Source organism: Sinohyriopsis cumingii, chromosome 2 (genome assembly GCF_028554795.1).
Source record: "Sinohyriopsis cumingii isolate HCF-2022 chromosome 2, ASM2855479v2, whole genome shotgun sequence".
NCBI classification, from domain to species: domain Eukaryota; kingdom Metazoa; phylum Mollusca; class Bivalvia; order Unionida; family Unionidae; genus Sinohyriopsis; species Sinohyriopsis cumingii.
The window spans coordinates 98,850,245-98,866,687 of NC_142962.1; the positions used below are offsets into that span (position 1 = coordinate 98,850,245).

A 16,443-nucleotide genomic window follows, 5' to 3' on the forward strand; every position below is an offset into this window, starting at 1 on the left:
TCTTGAAAGATAAAATCATAATGACATTAGGTTTTTACTGCAAGACATTTAATATATATATATAGTTGGGTCTGCAGTGAAAATGGTGCTTCTTGGACATCCATTATGGTTACCTCTGCAGTCAACTTAAAACGTATAATCATGAACAGAAAACCATACATATGGGGTTTATTTATACCCTAGGATTTCTTATGATGTCTAATTGGGCCTGAATGAAAATGGTGCTCTTCACACATCCAACATGGCTGCCACAGGGGTTATTTTGACAATCTTGTTATTGCTACTTCTTTTGAAGTAGCCTTCTTGGTGAGTCAATCACTCAGAAATGTCCTAAGGGCACACAAGGTTAAAACAATATTTTAAACACAAGCCAATACAGATTAGGGATGATGGTAGGCTAACCAAAGTCTTTGCACATTGAAGAAGGGCCAACTTTTATGGTAAATTATTAATGACTAAACACTTGTAGATAAGCCAATTAAGAAAGAATATGTGCTTATTATCTAATGTTTTAATGTTATTCTTTTGTACAAGTGATGAATAGAAAATTCCCTTTTTTTTAAAATTAGTAACCAGTCCTGCAATACTTTTCTGATGGACATGGATATGTTGTTTAGTTAAATTTTCAGTACAAAAAACAAAGAGCTCTCTTCATTATTTGCACTCTGACACATACACACACACACACAAGTTGACATAAATGTATTCCCTATTTCACATATGCACACACAAACAAAATTATGTTGCTGTCTCTTACAAATCACATAAAAACATTGATGAGTTTGGTTTTTAAAATTGAGGAGGGCTTTCTTTTGTTCTTAATATAAGGCTGGTATTGATAATAATGTGCTGGTACATTTATTTATATAAAAAAAGACTTTTTTTTTATGTTTGTGATACCCTCAGTAAACTGCATACTTCTCTCAAAACCAAATTTCGTCTTTTGAATTAGTGCATGCATATATGTGATACTGTATCATCAGTAGTAAAAAAAAATGCCATTTACAGGCTTTCTATTACACATACACTTTTCTAGTTGAAATCTACTGCTTTTATTTAAAAAATTGAAAAAAGAAAGAAGCAAAAACTTGTATTTAATGCATTCTATCCATGCATTACAGAAACCAGTAACAACCAGACTAGCCTATGTACTCTCTAATAATTAAAGTCCAACTGCAAACTGCTTATACCCAGATCTGCCATTGCATAATGCACCAGCCGATCTGGGTCTGTGTAGTTTGTTAGAAGTAATCATTAGAATAAACAACATAGACCCTGGTCTGCAGGTGCATTGTACCATGGCAGAGTGGGATCTTTGTTAATTGCATTTGGACTCGACTTTTAAGCAAGTGTAGATGGTATTTGGGACCTTCTACCAGTGCAATGATACACTTAGGATAGTCAGATTAAGAATTGTTAAACAATGGCTAACATGTGTACACATCAAGCTATAAATTAGTTACACTGTTGTTGTAAGTTGGAGAGTTTAAATCCAAATGCAGGATGTTTTTTTGAAATTGTACAAGTAATTAGGGTATCAAAGGTGGTCCATGATGGCTTTTGAGTCTTTGATTAAAAATAGGCTGAACTTTGACAGAGATGAAATAAAAAGGAAACAGTCCTAACAATGATTTAGACAATGATTTAGACATAAACACTTCAGCAAGAATTTTGAAATTTTTAAGAGGACTATTTAATGTCAGCTCTTATCTTTTCTGAGTTGATTCATGTCAAAAAACTGAAATGTGCTGTTTTTCCCAATGCTAAAGAACCACCAGCTAAGAAATATTACAAGTTCATCATTGCTTGGAAATAAGAGTTCAAGGGGGTGAAGGCAAGATGCAGTTGTCCTGAGTTTGCATTGTATGTTTTTAGCTAAGTAGATTTTAAGATAGTACACTGATAAAGAAATGATGTCACCAGGAATATGCAGAGACCATCACATAGGAGTAATGGTTCTTCTGTAACAAACACAACCACTTTGAATATAACCTTGTTTGAGGCTGGATTAAAAGTGGATAAAATGGCAATTGCAGATTCTTTGTTTGCAAGTTTTTTGTGTCAGAGCACAGTTTACTGTTCTCTTTGCAGATCATTTCACTAAATTGGTTAAAGTTATGTTTTTAGACTTATGATTGCACATACATTTTCATGGTAGTATACAAAGACAACACTTAATTGTCAATCAGGTCCTGCCCCCACCCCCCACAACTGGGACAGAAAAGTCAAATATATGTGTATTAATCAGAAGTTTAGTGTCATTATTGAAAATACAAATGGCAAAATATGCACTTTTGTTTTTCATCCTGTTAAAACAAATAAATGTTACATCAGTAAAAAAAATATACTTGTTTAAAAGCCAGTGTATTTACTAAAATTTTGAAATCTGTGGATTTGATGCTTCGTTTCTGTCACAATTGTTGTTGCATATTACATTGGTCTATGGGGTTGTAGCTAAAGAATCATCTTTTGTGGAAATTTAACAGGATTAACAGTAGCAGATTAATGATACAGTGAACAATGTAAACTCAGATAAACACAGAAATACGGATACCTTTCTGGTCAGGGGTGGCCAGGTACTAGAAAGCTGATGGGCAAGATGAATGATAAAGAAAAAAGAAGGAACTTGTTGGATTTTTTTAAAATTTGTTGATCTCAGATTGATTAAATATGTCTGTAAACTTCTATGAGAGTTTCCATTACCATGACTGATGGTGAAAGACAAGTATTGTATGTAAGGAGGACTAACTATATCTATCACAAAAGTTGGAGAAAAATGTAGATTACAACAATCTTAAGGAAAATTACACTACAGTAATCTACTGGTAACCAGGAAAAGCAGCTGGTTAAAGCAATCTTCAAAGCTGGTTACACAGGGATAACTGTGGAGTTACAAAAAAATTCTACCCCACGTGTGTGTGTGTGTGTGTGTGTGTGTGTGTGTGTGTGTGTGTATCTATACATACGTACATATAATCTTTAAAATATATGTTACTTAAAATCATGTATAATATATCTTATAAAGAATGAAAGCTTTTATATTTTTCAACCAGTAGAGTGGTATTCTAAGTAAATGGATTAGTAGCTGCAAGCCGAATTTATGGTAATGAATCTAGTTTGCTTTGGAAACATGGTTGACTAACAGATATCACAAGAACATATGAAGTATCCTGTAATTATTGTGGGTAATTACACTAACAGCCATATCAGGTGAAAATCAGTGAGCCAGAAAAATGTAGACCAACACACAAATCAAAATACCTTTGTTGAATTTCTGTGACCTATTTCAATCAGCCAACGTAAACTTTCTGAGTCGATATTTTAGTGAATGAAAATTATAGGAGGTAGCTCATGTGTGGAATATTAGTACAAATATGTGCTTGGTGAATGGGTGTCCCTTTTAGTTCCATGATATCTCCAATTACTTTTTAAACACACATGGACGAGTTATTATTAAACCACATGAAATTTCATCTGCTTTATTTATTTTTATTTTTAGTTTAAAAAAATTTGAAGAATTAAAAGTTGTCTTGAAATTGACTGATTTAATCTGTTGCTGTATTGTCAGCTTGTAATTAGGATAATACTGTTCACTATATCCAGGCACTAAATATTATATTAGCCAAATTGCAAATCTGTTTTTATTAAACAAGATTTCTGTTTTAACACTGCTCAAAACGTTAAAATGAGATAATTACTTCAACTACTTAGAGTAATTCAGCTAATTACAGTACATTAAATATCGGCTCTTAATATGGTGGAGTCAAACCAATTATCTTGCAATTGCTTATTGAGACATGGAAAAAAATAAATCAGGACCTGAATTGCCGATGAATAGCTATGATTTAGAATGAATTATTATTTATTATTTAATTGGGAGATCAATCAAAATTATCAAAGAAAGAGTTAAAAGGTTCTTTTATGTTTAGATTTACAGTTGGAAAGAGAACCTGGCTTAATTGAAACATCTGGCAATATAATCATGTACAAGATTTGTTCAACTGCAGAAAACATAGACCATAATCTGCCATCACATAATTCACTGGCAGATCAGGTTCTTTGTTGTATGTTCTGCCTATTTTAACACTGCAGAGATCCAGATCTGCTGGTGCATTATGCAATGGCAGATCTGTGTCTGCACAGTTTGCAGTTGGACTCGACTTATATAAGCAAGGTCTATATGGGATATTAATATCATCAGTTCATTTGCAGGAATCTCAAATGGAAATTTTTATGCACATAAAAGGCTTTGATGAAATGGACAACACATAGCACATTTCCACTTCATTTAAAAGCCTCTTTGTTGCTACATATTAGCAAACTTCATCAATTAAAAGCCTAATTCTAATTTTCACGTGTGTTGCTATAAACATTTCTGAATTTTAATAAGAGCATTTCATTAAACAAAGATTAGTAAATCGTGGTTACAAAATAAGTTGGTTATTTTATGATGGTTAATCTCTGTAGGGATTGTATTTTTGATGAGACAATCTTTTGTGAAATGAAAATATTCTCACAATGAAAGTTATATTGTCATTAATAAAGAAGCATTTAAAAATAATGTCTGACCAATGGAAACATAAAAATGAAACTCTGTAAAATATTGTGAGATCAAAAATTTAAATTAAAAACCCATCTTCAGAATTGTAAATGTATCAACATTTAAGTTTTTATAAGCCTATGTGCATGTAAAAGCCAATGTCCATGTAAAAGCCTCTAGTCCACCTAAAACCCTGTAGTCCATGTAAAAATCTATAATTCCTGTAAAAGCCCTTAGTCCATGTAAAAGCCTATGTCCACATAAAAGCCTATGTACATGTAAGAGCCTTTGTACATGTAAAAGCCCTTAGTCCATGTAAAAGCCTATGCCCACATAAAAGCATATGTCCACGTAAAAGCCTATGTACATGTAAGAGCCTCTAGTCCATGTAAAAGCTTATATTCCATGTAAATGCCAATGTCTGTGTAAAAGCCAATAGTCATTGCTCTGGTGGCCTAGTGGTTAGAGTGTCCACCTTGGATGTGGAAGGTCATGGGTTCAAACCCCAGCCAACTCATACCAAAGACTTTTAAAAATGGTACTAACAGCTGCCTCGCTTTGTGCTCAGCATTAAGAGGTTAGTGTTAGAACTGGTTGGCCTGGTGTCAGGATAATGTGACTGGGTAGGAGACATCATGCTACGTGTCAGCAGTATGATGTCCCACTGCTCAAGATCACTATAAACTGCCACACTGCAGACATCGTAAATATACGACTGAAAAATTGTTAAAGCTACATTAAAAATCCAAATCACACACACACACACAGAGCCTATAGTCCCTGAAAAAGCCTATGTCCATGTAAAAGCCTCTAGTAAAAACCTATAATTCATGTAAAAGTTTATAGTCCATGTAAATGCCAATGTCTGTGTAAAAGCCTATAGTCCTTGTAAAAGTCTGTGTCCATGTAAAAGCCCTATCTCTATACAAAAGAATATCTCCATGTGAAAGACAACTGTTTTATACAAGTCCATTTATGTAATCACTTACTCACCTACCTGTCCTGCATGGACAGATTTCTGGTGAATTACCTGCAAAGAATGTTTTGGCTAGAGCATCATCTAAGATTTGTTAATATGCTGTAATACCATCTATAATCACTTATAAGTCTGGTCTAATTGCAAACAACATAGACCCTAATCTGCCATCACATGTTGGTAGATCAGAGTCTATGTAGCTTGCTCTTCCAACTTTCCTAACAAGCTGCATAGAATCAGATCTGTCTGTTCATTCTGAGATGGCAGATCTGGGTCTGCAATTTGCAGTGGGACCCAATTTATCAGTGAGTATATTTGGTGGTTATGTTTTTTATATGGACCATTTAAATTTTCATGTTCAGTCTTGAGTAAGTGTTTTTGACAATGAAAAAGTTCATATATCCAGTTTAATGGAGATAGCTCACATAATGCCCATAGGGAATACTTAGTGTCTGAAAAGATAAAGGACTGCAGAGTATAGAGTTTGTGGAAGTTCAATTTCAATATATATTGATTTCAATCACTGCTATCATTTACTTGTTTGTCAAAATGATTCGACAAAAGATCAATATTTACTTTACACATGAGGAGGTTCATGCTTTAAAGAAAATTGCCATAAATAATCCCTTGTTGGATAGAGTTGTATCAGTATCCATTTTACTGCCAGTAGAGTCTGTGTTTACTCCTTGAAGTCAGTGGATTTTATTTCCACATAAATGGTTAGTGTTTATTTTGTATTGGACACTGCATTGAGTTGTCTGCCTTTCTTGTCTGTCTGTCCATTCAGACTTCTTTAACCGCTAAAGAATCACAACCCTTGCACATATTTAGATGCCATACAGTAGATGACTTTCCTATTATGCATAACTCTGTCCTGTAAAGGTTTGATCTGGTCAGGTTCAGTTTGATATAGTTATTGGCCTTTTTTTAATAAGATTTCCATCTCAGCTACAGCAGATCCTTGTAACAAGCATAGATTTGGAACTATTTAACATTATAATGCAATTTGGCTTGTATATGGTCTAATAGCCATGTATGTGCCCTTTGTGGGTTTTCTACATAGAGTTATTGCCCTTGAAAGTTAAATTCATACCTTTACACAAGATGTTGCTTGTAACCTGAACCATTCAGCATATTCTAATGCTGTTTGGTGTGAATATTTTCATGCAGCAATGATGCGGTTTACTTGGCAACCAGTTGTGCATGTGTGTTTGAGAGAGAAAGAGAGAGATCTTAATCCAAGTTTCCATTATTAAAAAAAACACAAAACAAAAACAAGCCTTTACCACCACTTATTCACTGTCTTGTACTATGTACTTGTTAAATATTGTGTGTCACTGTGCTGGTACATTTAAGATCTTTTGAACCAATATGTGTAGTTTAGGGCCAAATGTTACAGAAAAATCATTAATAGTTAACTTTTATTATCATCTTCCAAGACTTGTTTGAGTACCTGATGAAATAAAACTGCACCATTGGACTTGACTGGAAATGCCCATCAATTAAGTATTGTGCATGTTCATGGTACATGTAATGTACTCATTGTCAGTTACTGATTATTTTAATAAATGATCAAGTGGAATAAAATATTGCTGTTGGGTGAAATTATAGTGTCATCTTAAGAAAGTGTGTGTGTGTGATTAGGATTTTTAACGTTGCTTTTAACAATTTTTCAGTCATATCGCTACGATGTCTGCAGTGTGGCATTTTTTACTGATGTCTAGCACTGGGGCATCATGCCGCAGACACATAGCATGATCTCCCACCCAGTCACATTATCCTGATAGCAGGCCGACCAGTCCTAACACTAACCTCTTAATGCCGAGCACCAAGCGAGGCAGCTGTTAGTACCATTTTTGTAAGTCTTTGGCATGACTCAGCCAGGGTTTGAACTCAAGCTTCCAAGGCAGACACTCTAACCACTGGACCACCGGAGCAGTCCTTAAGAAAGTAAAAATCATTTTAATAAATAACTAGTTTGCAGGAAGACTACTGAATATGGTAATAGTATAAGTGAAACAGCAAACCGAGAACCGAAATGGACATATTTTTAGGTACATTTAATTAAGTATAGCAGCATTTTAATTTTTGTTTGAACATTTTCTGCATCTTTTGAATGACTGTATATTATAAATAAAAAATATGTGATCACCACATTAATTTTTTTGAAAATTGTCCAGCAAGAGCCATGGGGGAAAATGACACAGCTTCCCAATATTTTGACCTAAAGAAAGGTCTTTCTCAGGGGTCATTGAATAGCACATGCATGTACACATGCATGCATGTGCTCACACACACACACACACAGTGAAAATGTGGAACAAGAAATATGTACATTTTGCCATTATCCAGGATAATGAAGAGTTCCAAACTAAGACAAAGAAGAAAATTACAATAGATAACTACATGTCTAGATAGGGATCTGTTATCAATAAATAAGGTGAATGACATTTTGAAGAAATCATTCAGCTGGAAAGTGTTCTACTGCTTGGCATGATCTATTTATCAACATTATTGTGAGGAGATATGTTTAATAGGGCACCATCCATAGCATAGCATTGTGTTTAATAGGGCACCATCCATAGCATAGCATTGTGTTTAATAGGGCACCATCCATTGCATAGCATTGTGTTTAATAGGGCACCATCCATATAGCATAGCATTGTGTTTAATAGGGCACAATCTGTAGCACTGCATTCTTTTTTTTAATTCAAACTTTACATCACAGATATAATTGCCACAATAAATTAAACATATATTTTTGGACTAGAGTGTTCCTTTTAGCCAAATTTGCCATAGGTTCAGTACCCAAAACATGAATATTTTTTTCATATACACGTGTGTGTGCATCTCTCTCTCTCTCTTTCTCTCTTTCTCTCTCTCTCTCTGTGTCTCTCTCTCTTAACAGAGAGAGGGACAAGACTGGTTTGGTGACTGCATGTCCGATTTATCATAGGATACCCATAATTATTCCAAATTATTTAGTAATTATGTGTCCCTTTTAACAGTATTGATATCGAACAATATATATCCTTTCTTTCCCTTCTCTCCACAACCCTCTTTCCCCATTGACACTCACCAATACCTATCAACCCATGTGCAGTCAATATACATGTGATATACTGTTCCTATGTATTATATGTTTCTTTCTGATAATAGAGACTTTAAACAGACAGGAGCACATTATTTAATATGTTGTACAGTAACCTAGATATTCTCAAATGGTTTTAATCTAAAATAGGTAATATTTTTAATTTATTGGCTATGTTCTCCCTTATTTTCTAACTTATCTGATATTAGCCATAATTCTCTTTTCTAAAAATGTGCTAGGTTTGCTGTGTTTTATCATGTATTAGATGTAGAGATACGTTGTTGTGAATGCACTGTCTTATGGTTTGGTACTGTAAGGTGTTTATATAATTAAGGGACACATACTAAATAATTTGGAACAATTATGGGTATCCTATGATAAATCAGATATGCAGAGTTACCAAACCAGTCGGGGCCCCGAGTGGCCGAGTGGTCTAAAGTGCTTTCCATTATGGATCATTGCCATCTCACCTCTGTCTGCGTGGGTTCGAGTCTCCGATTCGGCCAATGTGGGTATGTGAGAAAGCTTGCCAGTAGCTTCTCGTGGGTCGGTGGTTCTTCCCAGGTTATTCCTCCACCATTAATACTGGCTGCCATGTATAGCCTTTCGTGTGCTGAAAAATGGCGTTAAACCCTACAACAACAACAACAACAAACAAAACCAGTCATGTCTCTCTTAAGAGACAGAGAGATGCACACACACACATGTATATGACAATAAATATTTATGTTTTGGGTACTGAGCCCATCGCAAATTTGGCTAAAAGGAACATTCTAGTCCAAATATATATGTTTAATTTATTGTGGCAATTATATCTGTGATGTAAAGTTTGAATTAAAAAAAAAGAATGCAATACTACGGATGGTGCTCTATTAAACAATGCAATGCTATGGATTGTGCCCTATTAAACACAGTGCTATGCTATGGATGGTGCCCTGTTAAACACAATGCTATGCTATGGATTGTGGTCTATTAAACACAATGCTATGCTATGGATGGTGCCCTATTAAAAATCCACATCTCACACACAGTATCAATAAATTCATATCAAAATGTCTGTTACCAAATGACTTGTTATAATGTCTTGTTGGCCCCAAATGGAAATGGTGCTAATCTGATATCCAATATGGCCACCATAACAGCCATTATAAAAGTCAGGAACAACAGAAAGTAAAATCAACATGAGGTTTTCAACAGAAGACATCTTATGTGTGATGAATTTGGTCAAGACTTGTATGGCACTCTAAGAGTTAAGTAAACTTTATGATAAATAGGGTACTTGATAGTATTAAGTTAAAAGTTGTCTACCAAAGTGACCTCTGGGCAGTTTAATTGACTACTGACTGAAGTGGTTAAAGTATCAATATTATCATTTTTACATGAGCCCACAAACCTTCATTGGAGATAGCATCTAAATCCCATAGATTACAGTATAACTCACAAGTTGAAGTGTAACATTAGATTAATGTATACTGGTAAGGAGTGATAAAGATATACACTGAGTGGGTACAATAATCAATTTATTGGCAATTGGTGAATTGAAATAATCTTTAGCCCTAAACTTTTAAGAATTGATTAATCTGATCATTGTACCCATTGTAATTATTTTTTTCAATGCACAGGTATAATGTTTTGCTAGTATTCAATGCTTTATATTGCATACAAAAATTACATTTTTTAAAGGCTTTAATCAAGCACTTTTTAAAGTTTTGCCATTCAACCAATTGTTCAGAGAAAAATGTATTTATTCATGAGTGATGTATTTAAAGACTGTATTATTACGTAACCCACATCACTTGAGATTAATATCATCTAAAGCATCACAAAGCTGTAGCTGCATATCAAAGCCCCGATGCTGCCATTTATCATAAATTTCGCCATTATTCCAGTCTAACTTAAGTTTGGAAGGAAGGTAATGATTATTTAAAAAAGCTATCTGACTTAACTATTTTTTGAAATAATTAAGGTGTTAGGTTTAAACACCATTCAAATTAGAAGGTGCCATCTCTTAATTCAGGCAGTGATGTCACTCGTAATTCTCTTCTTTTTTATGAGTGATCCAAAAGTAGAAAGATACATTAAACAGATTCTGTTAGTGACTAATCACTATTCGCACATAGCACACATATTAAATTGAGAGGGAATGAATCGAGGCAAGACAAGTTTTTAAGCAGATACGAGCAGAAAAAGCATGCATTAGATAATAATGTGTGTGTGTGTGTGTGTGTGATTTGGATTTTTTAACTTAGCTTTAAAAAAATTTCAGTCATATTGCTACGATGTCTGCAGTGTGACAGTTTATAGTGATGTCTAGCACTGGGGCATCATGCTGCAGACATGTAGCATGATGTCCCACCCAGTCACATTATCCTGACACCAGGCTGACCAGTCCTAACACTAACCTCTTAATTCTGAGCGCCAAGCGAGGCAGCTGTTAGTACCATTTTTGTAAGTCTTTGGTAAGACTCGACTGGGGATCTAACCCAAGACCTCATGCTTCCGAGGCGGACGGTCTAATCACTAGGCCACCGGTTTAGATAAAAATAAGAATCTTGTGAATATTTGCAATAACAAAGGCATTGGGGCTTTAAAGTTAGTAGTTATCTACTTGCAACTGTATAGGAAAGACATTTATTCCACAGAAAAATAAAATATGCATAACTCTTTAAAAAGTGCAGTTGCTGTCATAGTTAAAAATACGTATATGAAATTGTACAGAGAAATTGGTTGAAATTGGTTATGATGTATAGGAATTACAAGATGTAATCGGTAATTTGGTATGTAGACAAATTAACAGAAACACCCTAATTTGATTAAACGGTACAGAAAGAAATGTAATGTTTTGACTGTCCCTTTGGTGTATGTGCGTGTGTCTGTGTGTGTAATTTGGATTTTTAACATAGCATTAACAATGATGTCTTGCAGTGTGGCAGTTTAGTGCTGAGGCATCGTGCTGCAGACATGTAGCATGGTGTCCCACCCACTCACATTATGCTGCCATCAGGCTGACCAGTCTTAACACTAACCTCTTAATGCTGAGTACCAAGTGAGGCAGCTGTTTGTACCATTTTCTAAAGTCTTTGTTATGACTTGGCCAGGGTTCAAACCCACAAACTCCTGCATCTGAGGTGGACACTCGAACCACTGGGCCATTGGAGTGGTTCCTTTGGTGTTGGTTATACAAAATTAAGTTAACATAAAAACTAAGCTTAATTGGAAACTGTTATGGTAAAACACATTGGTAGTTTTATAAGGATGTCCGTTATAAAAGGTTTGATTATTGTAAAAGCCTTCTGAGAGACATCACCTGTATTAGTGTCAAAACATGGCCTACATGCAAGTTTTACATGGTTCTCCTTCTTTAAAGGCCCCTGTCAAGAGAGGCCACACATTGATTAGTATCTAAACATGACCAATATAGTACTGCACATCTTCAGATACCCCTCTCGAGAGAGGCTATACCTGGATTAGTATTTAAAAATGGCCTACATACAAATAAGGTTATTCTCCACCCCACCCCACCCAACCCCAAGAGACTCCACACACTGATTTGAGACCATCTTGCCCAGCAACTAAATAGTTTAATTTTAACAGTTTAACCTCACAGACTGCTATTTTATATAAGGCCACCTTTTCATTGCAGATTGAGTGTCTGTTTAAGAATGGAACAGCTATTTTGGAACCAAAATATCATGCCAATTAAGAGAAAAAGCTCTCTTACAGGGGGTGGGGTGGTTTAGGCAAGCTTTCATTAATGCATTACTTTTGTTAGGATATATATTAGCTTTTTGAACATTCCTTGTAGATGTTTGTTGAGAGTTTTTATGCATGATATAGGTGGAGTTTCATGAGTTGTGATCATTGTTGGGCCGTAAATAATTTACATATTGCTGCACAACAGTAATATGATATAATTATCTTGTGATGAAGCCATTATGTTCTAAATAATACATATTACAGTCATTATGTCTCCATAATAATATATAACATATATTTACAAGACAAGTCCAATGCAAACTGCACAGACCCAGATCTGCAATCACATAATACGGTGACCTATCTGGTTTTGTGCTGGTTTTAAAGAGTAATCAGAAGAAGAAATAACATGGACCCAAATCTGCAGGTGAATTATGATGAGGCAGGTCAGGATCTTTGTTATTTGCAATTTGACTCAACTTATAAAAAAGTTTATCTGCTGTAGCATGTTTCACCTGCAGATCAGGTTCATTGTTGTTTGTTCTGCTGGCTACTCATAGCAAACTGCATAGGCCAAGATCTGCAGGCACAATATGTGATGGTAGATCAGGGTCTGTGCAGTTTGCATTTGGACTCGACTTATAAGCGGGTATATACAGTACACTGCTTGCATATGAAGTACTTTTGCATGAATAGAACTAAGTCATCGTTTAATACAAGTTTTCTTTTTGCAGCTGAGCGGTCCTTATTGTCATGGAGTTCAAACAACATGGGGTCGATGCAAAGCTTCCACAGCAGTGGTGGTGGTGAGACACTGGCATCACCGGAATCGGGGCATAGGAAACAGCATGCACCCTATATCCCATACCGAGATTCTGTCCTTACATGGCTTCTCAAAGACAGCCTTGGGGGCAACTCCAAAACTATCATGATTGCTAGTGAGTGACTAGACTTTACAATCTCATCAGCTGATATAAGTTTAATATTATTTTTTTTGGTGGGGTAAAGGTTTGTTATTGATCTCATGGTACCTTATATACTCAGTTATAAGTGGACCACTCCATTTTTAGAACTTCATAAAGCCAATTTTTCTTTGTCTTATAATTTGGAGTGTATTTTGCAAGCCAGATCCATCTCAGTGATTTGTTGTCAACATGTCAGTGTTGCAAGTTGGAAAAATAAATAAGCGATAGATGGAGGGAGGGACTATATCACAAAGAAATTGACAACTTACAATTGGTCTTGATTAAATCGATTAAACTCCATAATTTTGACATTTTAAAACCACTTATATGATAAATCCATGAGTTCAGTTATAAGTCACAAGCAAATATGGAAACAACAGTTTAGAATGATCCAGTTAACAATATCACATAATATGTTAATTCCACACATCTCACAAATAAACAGTGAAAGCTTACAAAAAAACAAGTGAAAGGTATGACAATTTTTTTTAATTCACTGAATCCTTTTAATCTCACTATCTAATGTCATTGGTACAAAGTCCACAAATATATCTTCATTTTCTGATAAAGCTCTGAAATACTCCATTGTCATTTAGTCATTTTTAAAAAAAAATTGTTATCATCTTTTCATCATTATCATCTGACTCCATTTCCTCGTCTTCACTGCCATATTATATAGAGAATGAGCTTGTCTTTTCTAAGTAATGCTTTTGTCACACAGTTTGTGAAATCTACTAAATACTGCAAATGAACACATGTCAGTTCTGTGGCAAGATCACATGTCAATTCTGTGGCAAGATCATATGTCAATACTGTGGCAAGATCACATGTCAATTCTGTGGCAAGATCACATAAGGAACCATCTACTGCTACTTGGCACTGAACAGATTCAGATCAAAGGGTTGTCATGAGGGAAAACAAAGAGGGTTCTTCCTTTACAAGCTAAGGAAATAAGGTCAGATCTGCACAGGAAGTTTTAGAACTGTGCTTGATACTGAACAAGTCCATGTATTAAATTCATGGTGCATTCAACTTGAAAACATAACAAGTACTGTCTTTACAAGCCAAGGGTTTATTTGGACATGTGCACTGGCAGAAAAGTGGGGAAATATCACTTGGGTATTAAATCAAACTTATGAAAAAGTATGCATCCGACTGTTGATACAGCAAGACAAAAAAAAAAATAAGGTTGTTAGAATTTACATGAAAATGGGAGTAATATACTTGCTAGTAAAATTCCACAGTAAGCAACATTGTTGGACATGTCACTTTACAGGAGGTAGAATGTAATTTACCCACAATATTTTCAAACTATTAAAATTGGAATAACAGTAGATACAAAGTATTGTGTAATGAATACCATCATGAAATGGATAAACACAGTACATACCATACACTCATTTCTGTATGGGAATAGTGGAATGAAAACCTAAAAATATTTGAATTGAGTCTTTTTGTTTACTGCAAGCATCTAGAGTTTCTAACATCACACCCCTAGATGATCAAAATTGTTGGAATGTCATGCTTATAAGACAATCCCTACTCTGAATGAATTGAATTTTCTTAAAAAGGTCTTTACTTATAAGCTAGTGTGTACAGTAGTTATAAACTATTTATTTATATCTAACACTGGATTACCTCACAGTTAAACTGCTCGGTGGCCTAGTGGTTAGAGCATCCGCCTTGGAAGCGGGAGGCCATGGGTTCGATATCCGGCCGAGTCATACCAAAGACTTAAAAAAATGGTACTAACAGCTACCTCGCTTGGCGCTCAGCATTAAGAGGTTAGTGTTAGGACTGGTCAGCCTGGTGTCAGGATAATGTGACTGGGTGGGACATCATGCTACGTGTCTGTGGCATGATGCCCCAGTGCTCGAGATCACTATAAACTGCCACACTGCAGACATCGTAGCGATATGACTGAATAATTGTTAAAGCTACATTAAAAATCCTAATCACACACACACACACACCTCACAGTTACATTTAGGATAATGACACTGCCATGCATATTGAAATCTGGTGAAACTTGCAGAAAAGCCTTTCTTTGATTTAACGTAACTGGATAAAATAGAAACTATAATGCTTAAGCTAGCAACTCTTTGCAGTTTTGTAAATTTATAGATTTTTCCATTTAAAAAATTTAAAAAAAATTAATATAACACAGTGAATTCTTAAATCATAACTGACCCAGGGGTTAGATGGTTTATACAGGCAGAGGCATTGTTTATGATGTCATCTGAGGAGCAGCTTGACAAATTTAAAACTCTTGGATGCATCAGTTCAATAAAAATACTTTTAATGCAAGCAAAATTCTTCCCTGATGCACCAAATTGAGTACTGATATAAAAAAATTTGGTGAGACCCACAAAAATGTGACTCAAATAGTACCGTCTATACTTACGTATAAGCCGAATAATTTAGGAAAAAATAAATGCCTGAAAGGGGGGGGGTCAGCTTATCCATGGGCCAAGGTCTAAATTTCAAAGATTTTAAGATTTCTTTTGTTGACTACCATAATGGCTGTAAATCATGGGACAAGGAAAAATATTTTTTTTGTGTCCTATGACGTATATGCATATGAAGAAAAAAAAATTCTTTGTGTCCCAACACATACTAAACTGTTATAAACTACTATGATTGCTTTTGTTATTATTTTGCATGTGCATATTTTCTGTTTTCTCCAACACGAAATTAAATATAGGTAAATAAAGACTTCATAATTAATGGGCTGGTTCAAGTTTACACGGGAGACCAGGCTGTACAAAATGTACAGTACTTACACAGTGCAAATCATGTCTAGCATCACTTTAATCCTTGTTTATTCCCAAACATAATAGATGCAGATTTTACTTCATTCCTTTCTTCAGCCAAATCGCATTCTTTCAGATAACACTTCAGCTAGTCAGTAATAGCTCTTTCTTTTACATTGATCCACATGTTCACGAGTTACTCTTTTTCAATGATACAAGTGATTCTACAATATGAGGTAATCTTTTTGAAAAGGTACACACATTCGATTGTGCAAGGCACAACCAGCACAATTGTTCGTGAAAGAATGGTAAAAGGCTAAAATTCTGAATATAGATTAACCAAGATCATTATCAATCTATTTTACTGTTGTATTTTGGCTGAACAAAATCATAAGTTTCCACACAATGGAAAACTGGATGTT

At 35.0% G+C, this 16,443-nt stretch overlaps 1 protein-coding gene across 1 annotated transcript in view; it reads left to right on the forward strand.

Annotated features, from left to right (window-relative positions):
• The window catches only part of LOC149805455 (uncharacterized), a 270,060-nt gene that overhangs the window by 101,541 nt on the left and 152,076 nt on the right, over nucleotides 1–16,443 (forward strand). The window contains exon 12 of the mRNA XM_089934230.1: nucleotides 13,038–13,241. Coding sequence (XP_089790356.1) covers nucleotides 13,038–13,241 — 204 coding nt within the window. The remainder of the gene's footprint in view (nucleotides 1–13,037; nucleotides 13,242–16,443) is intronic.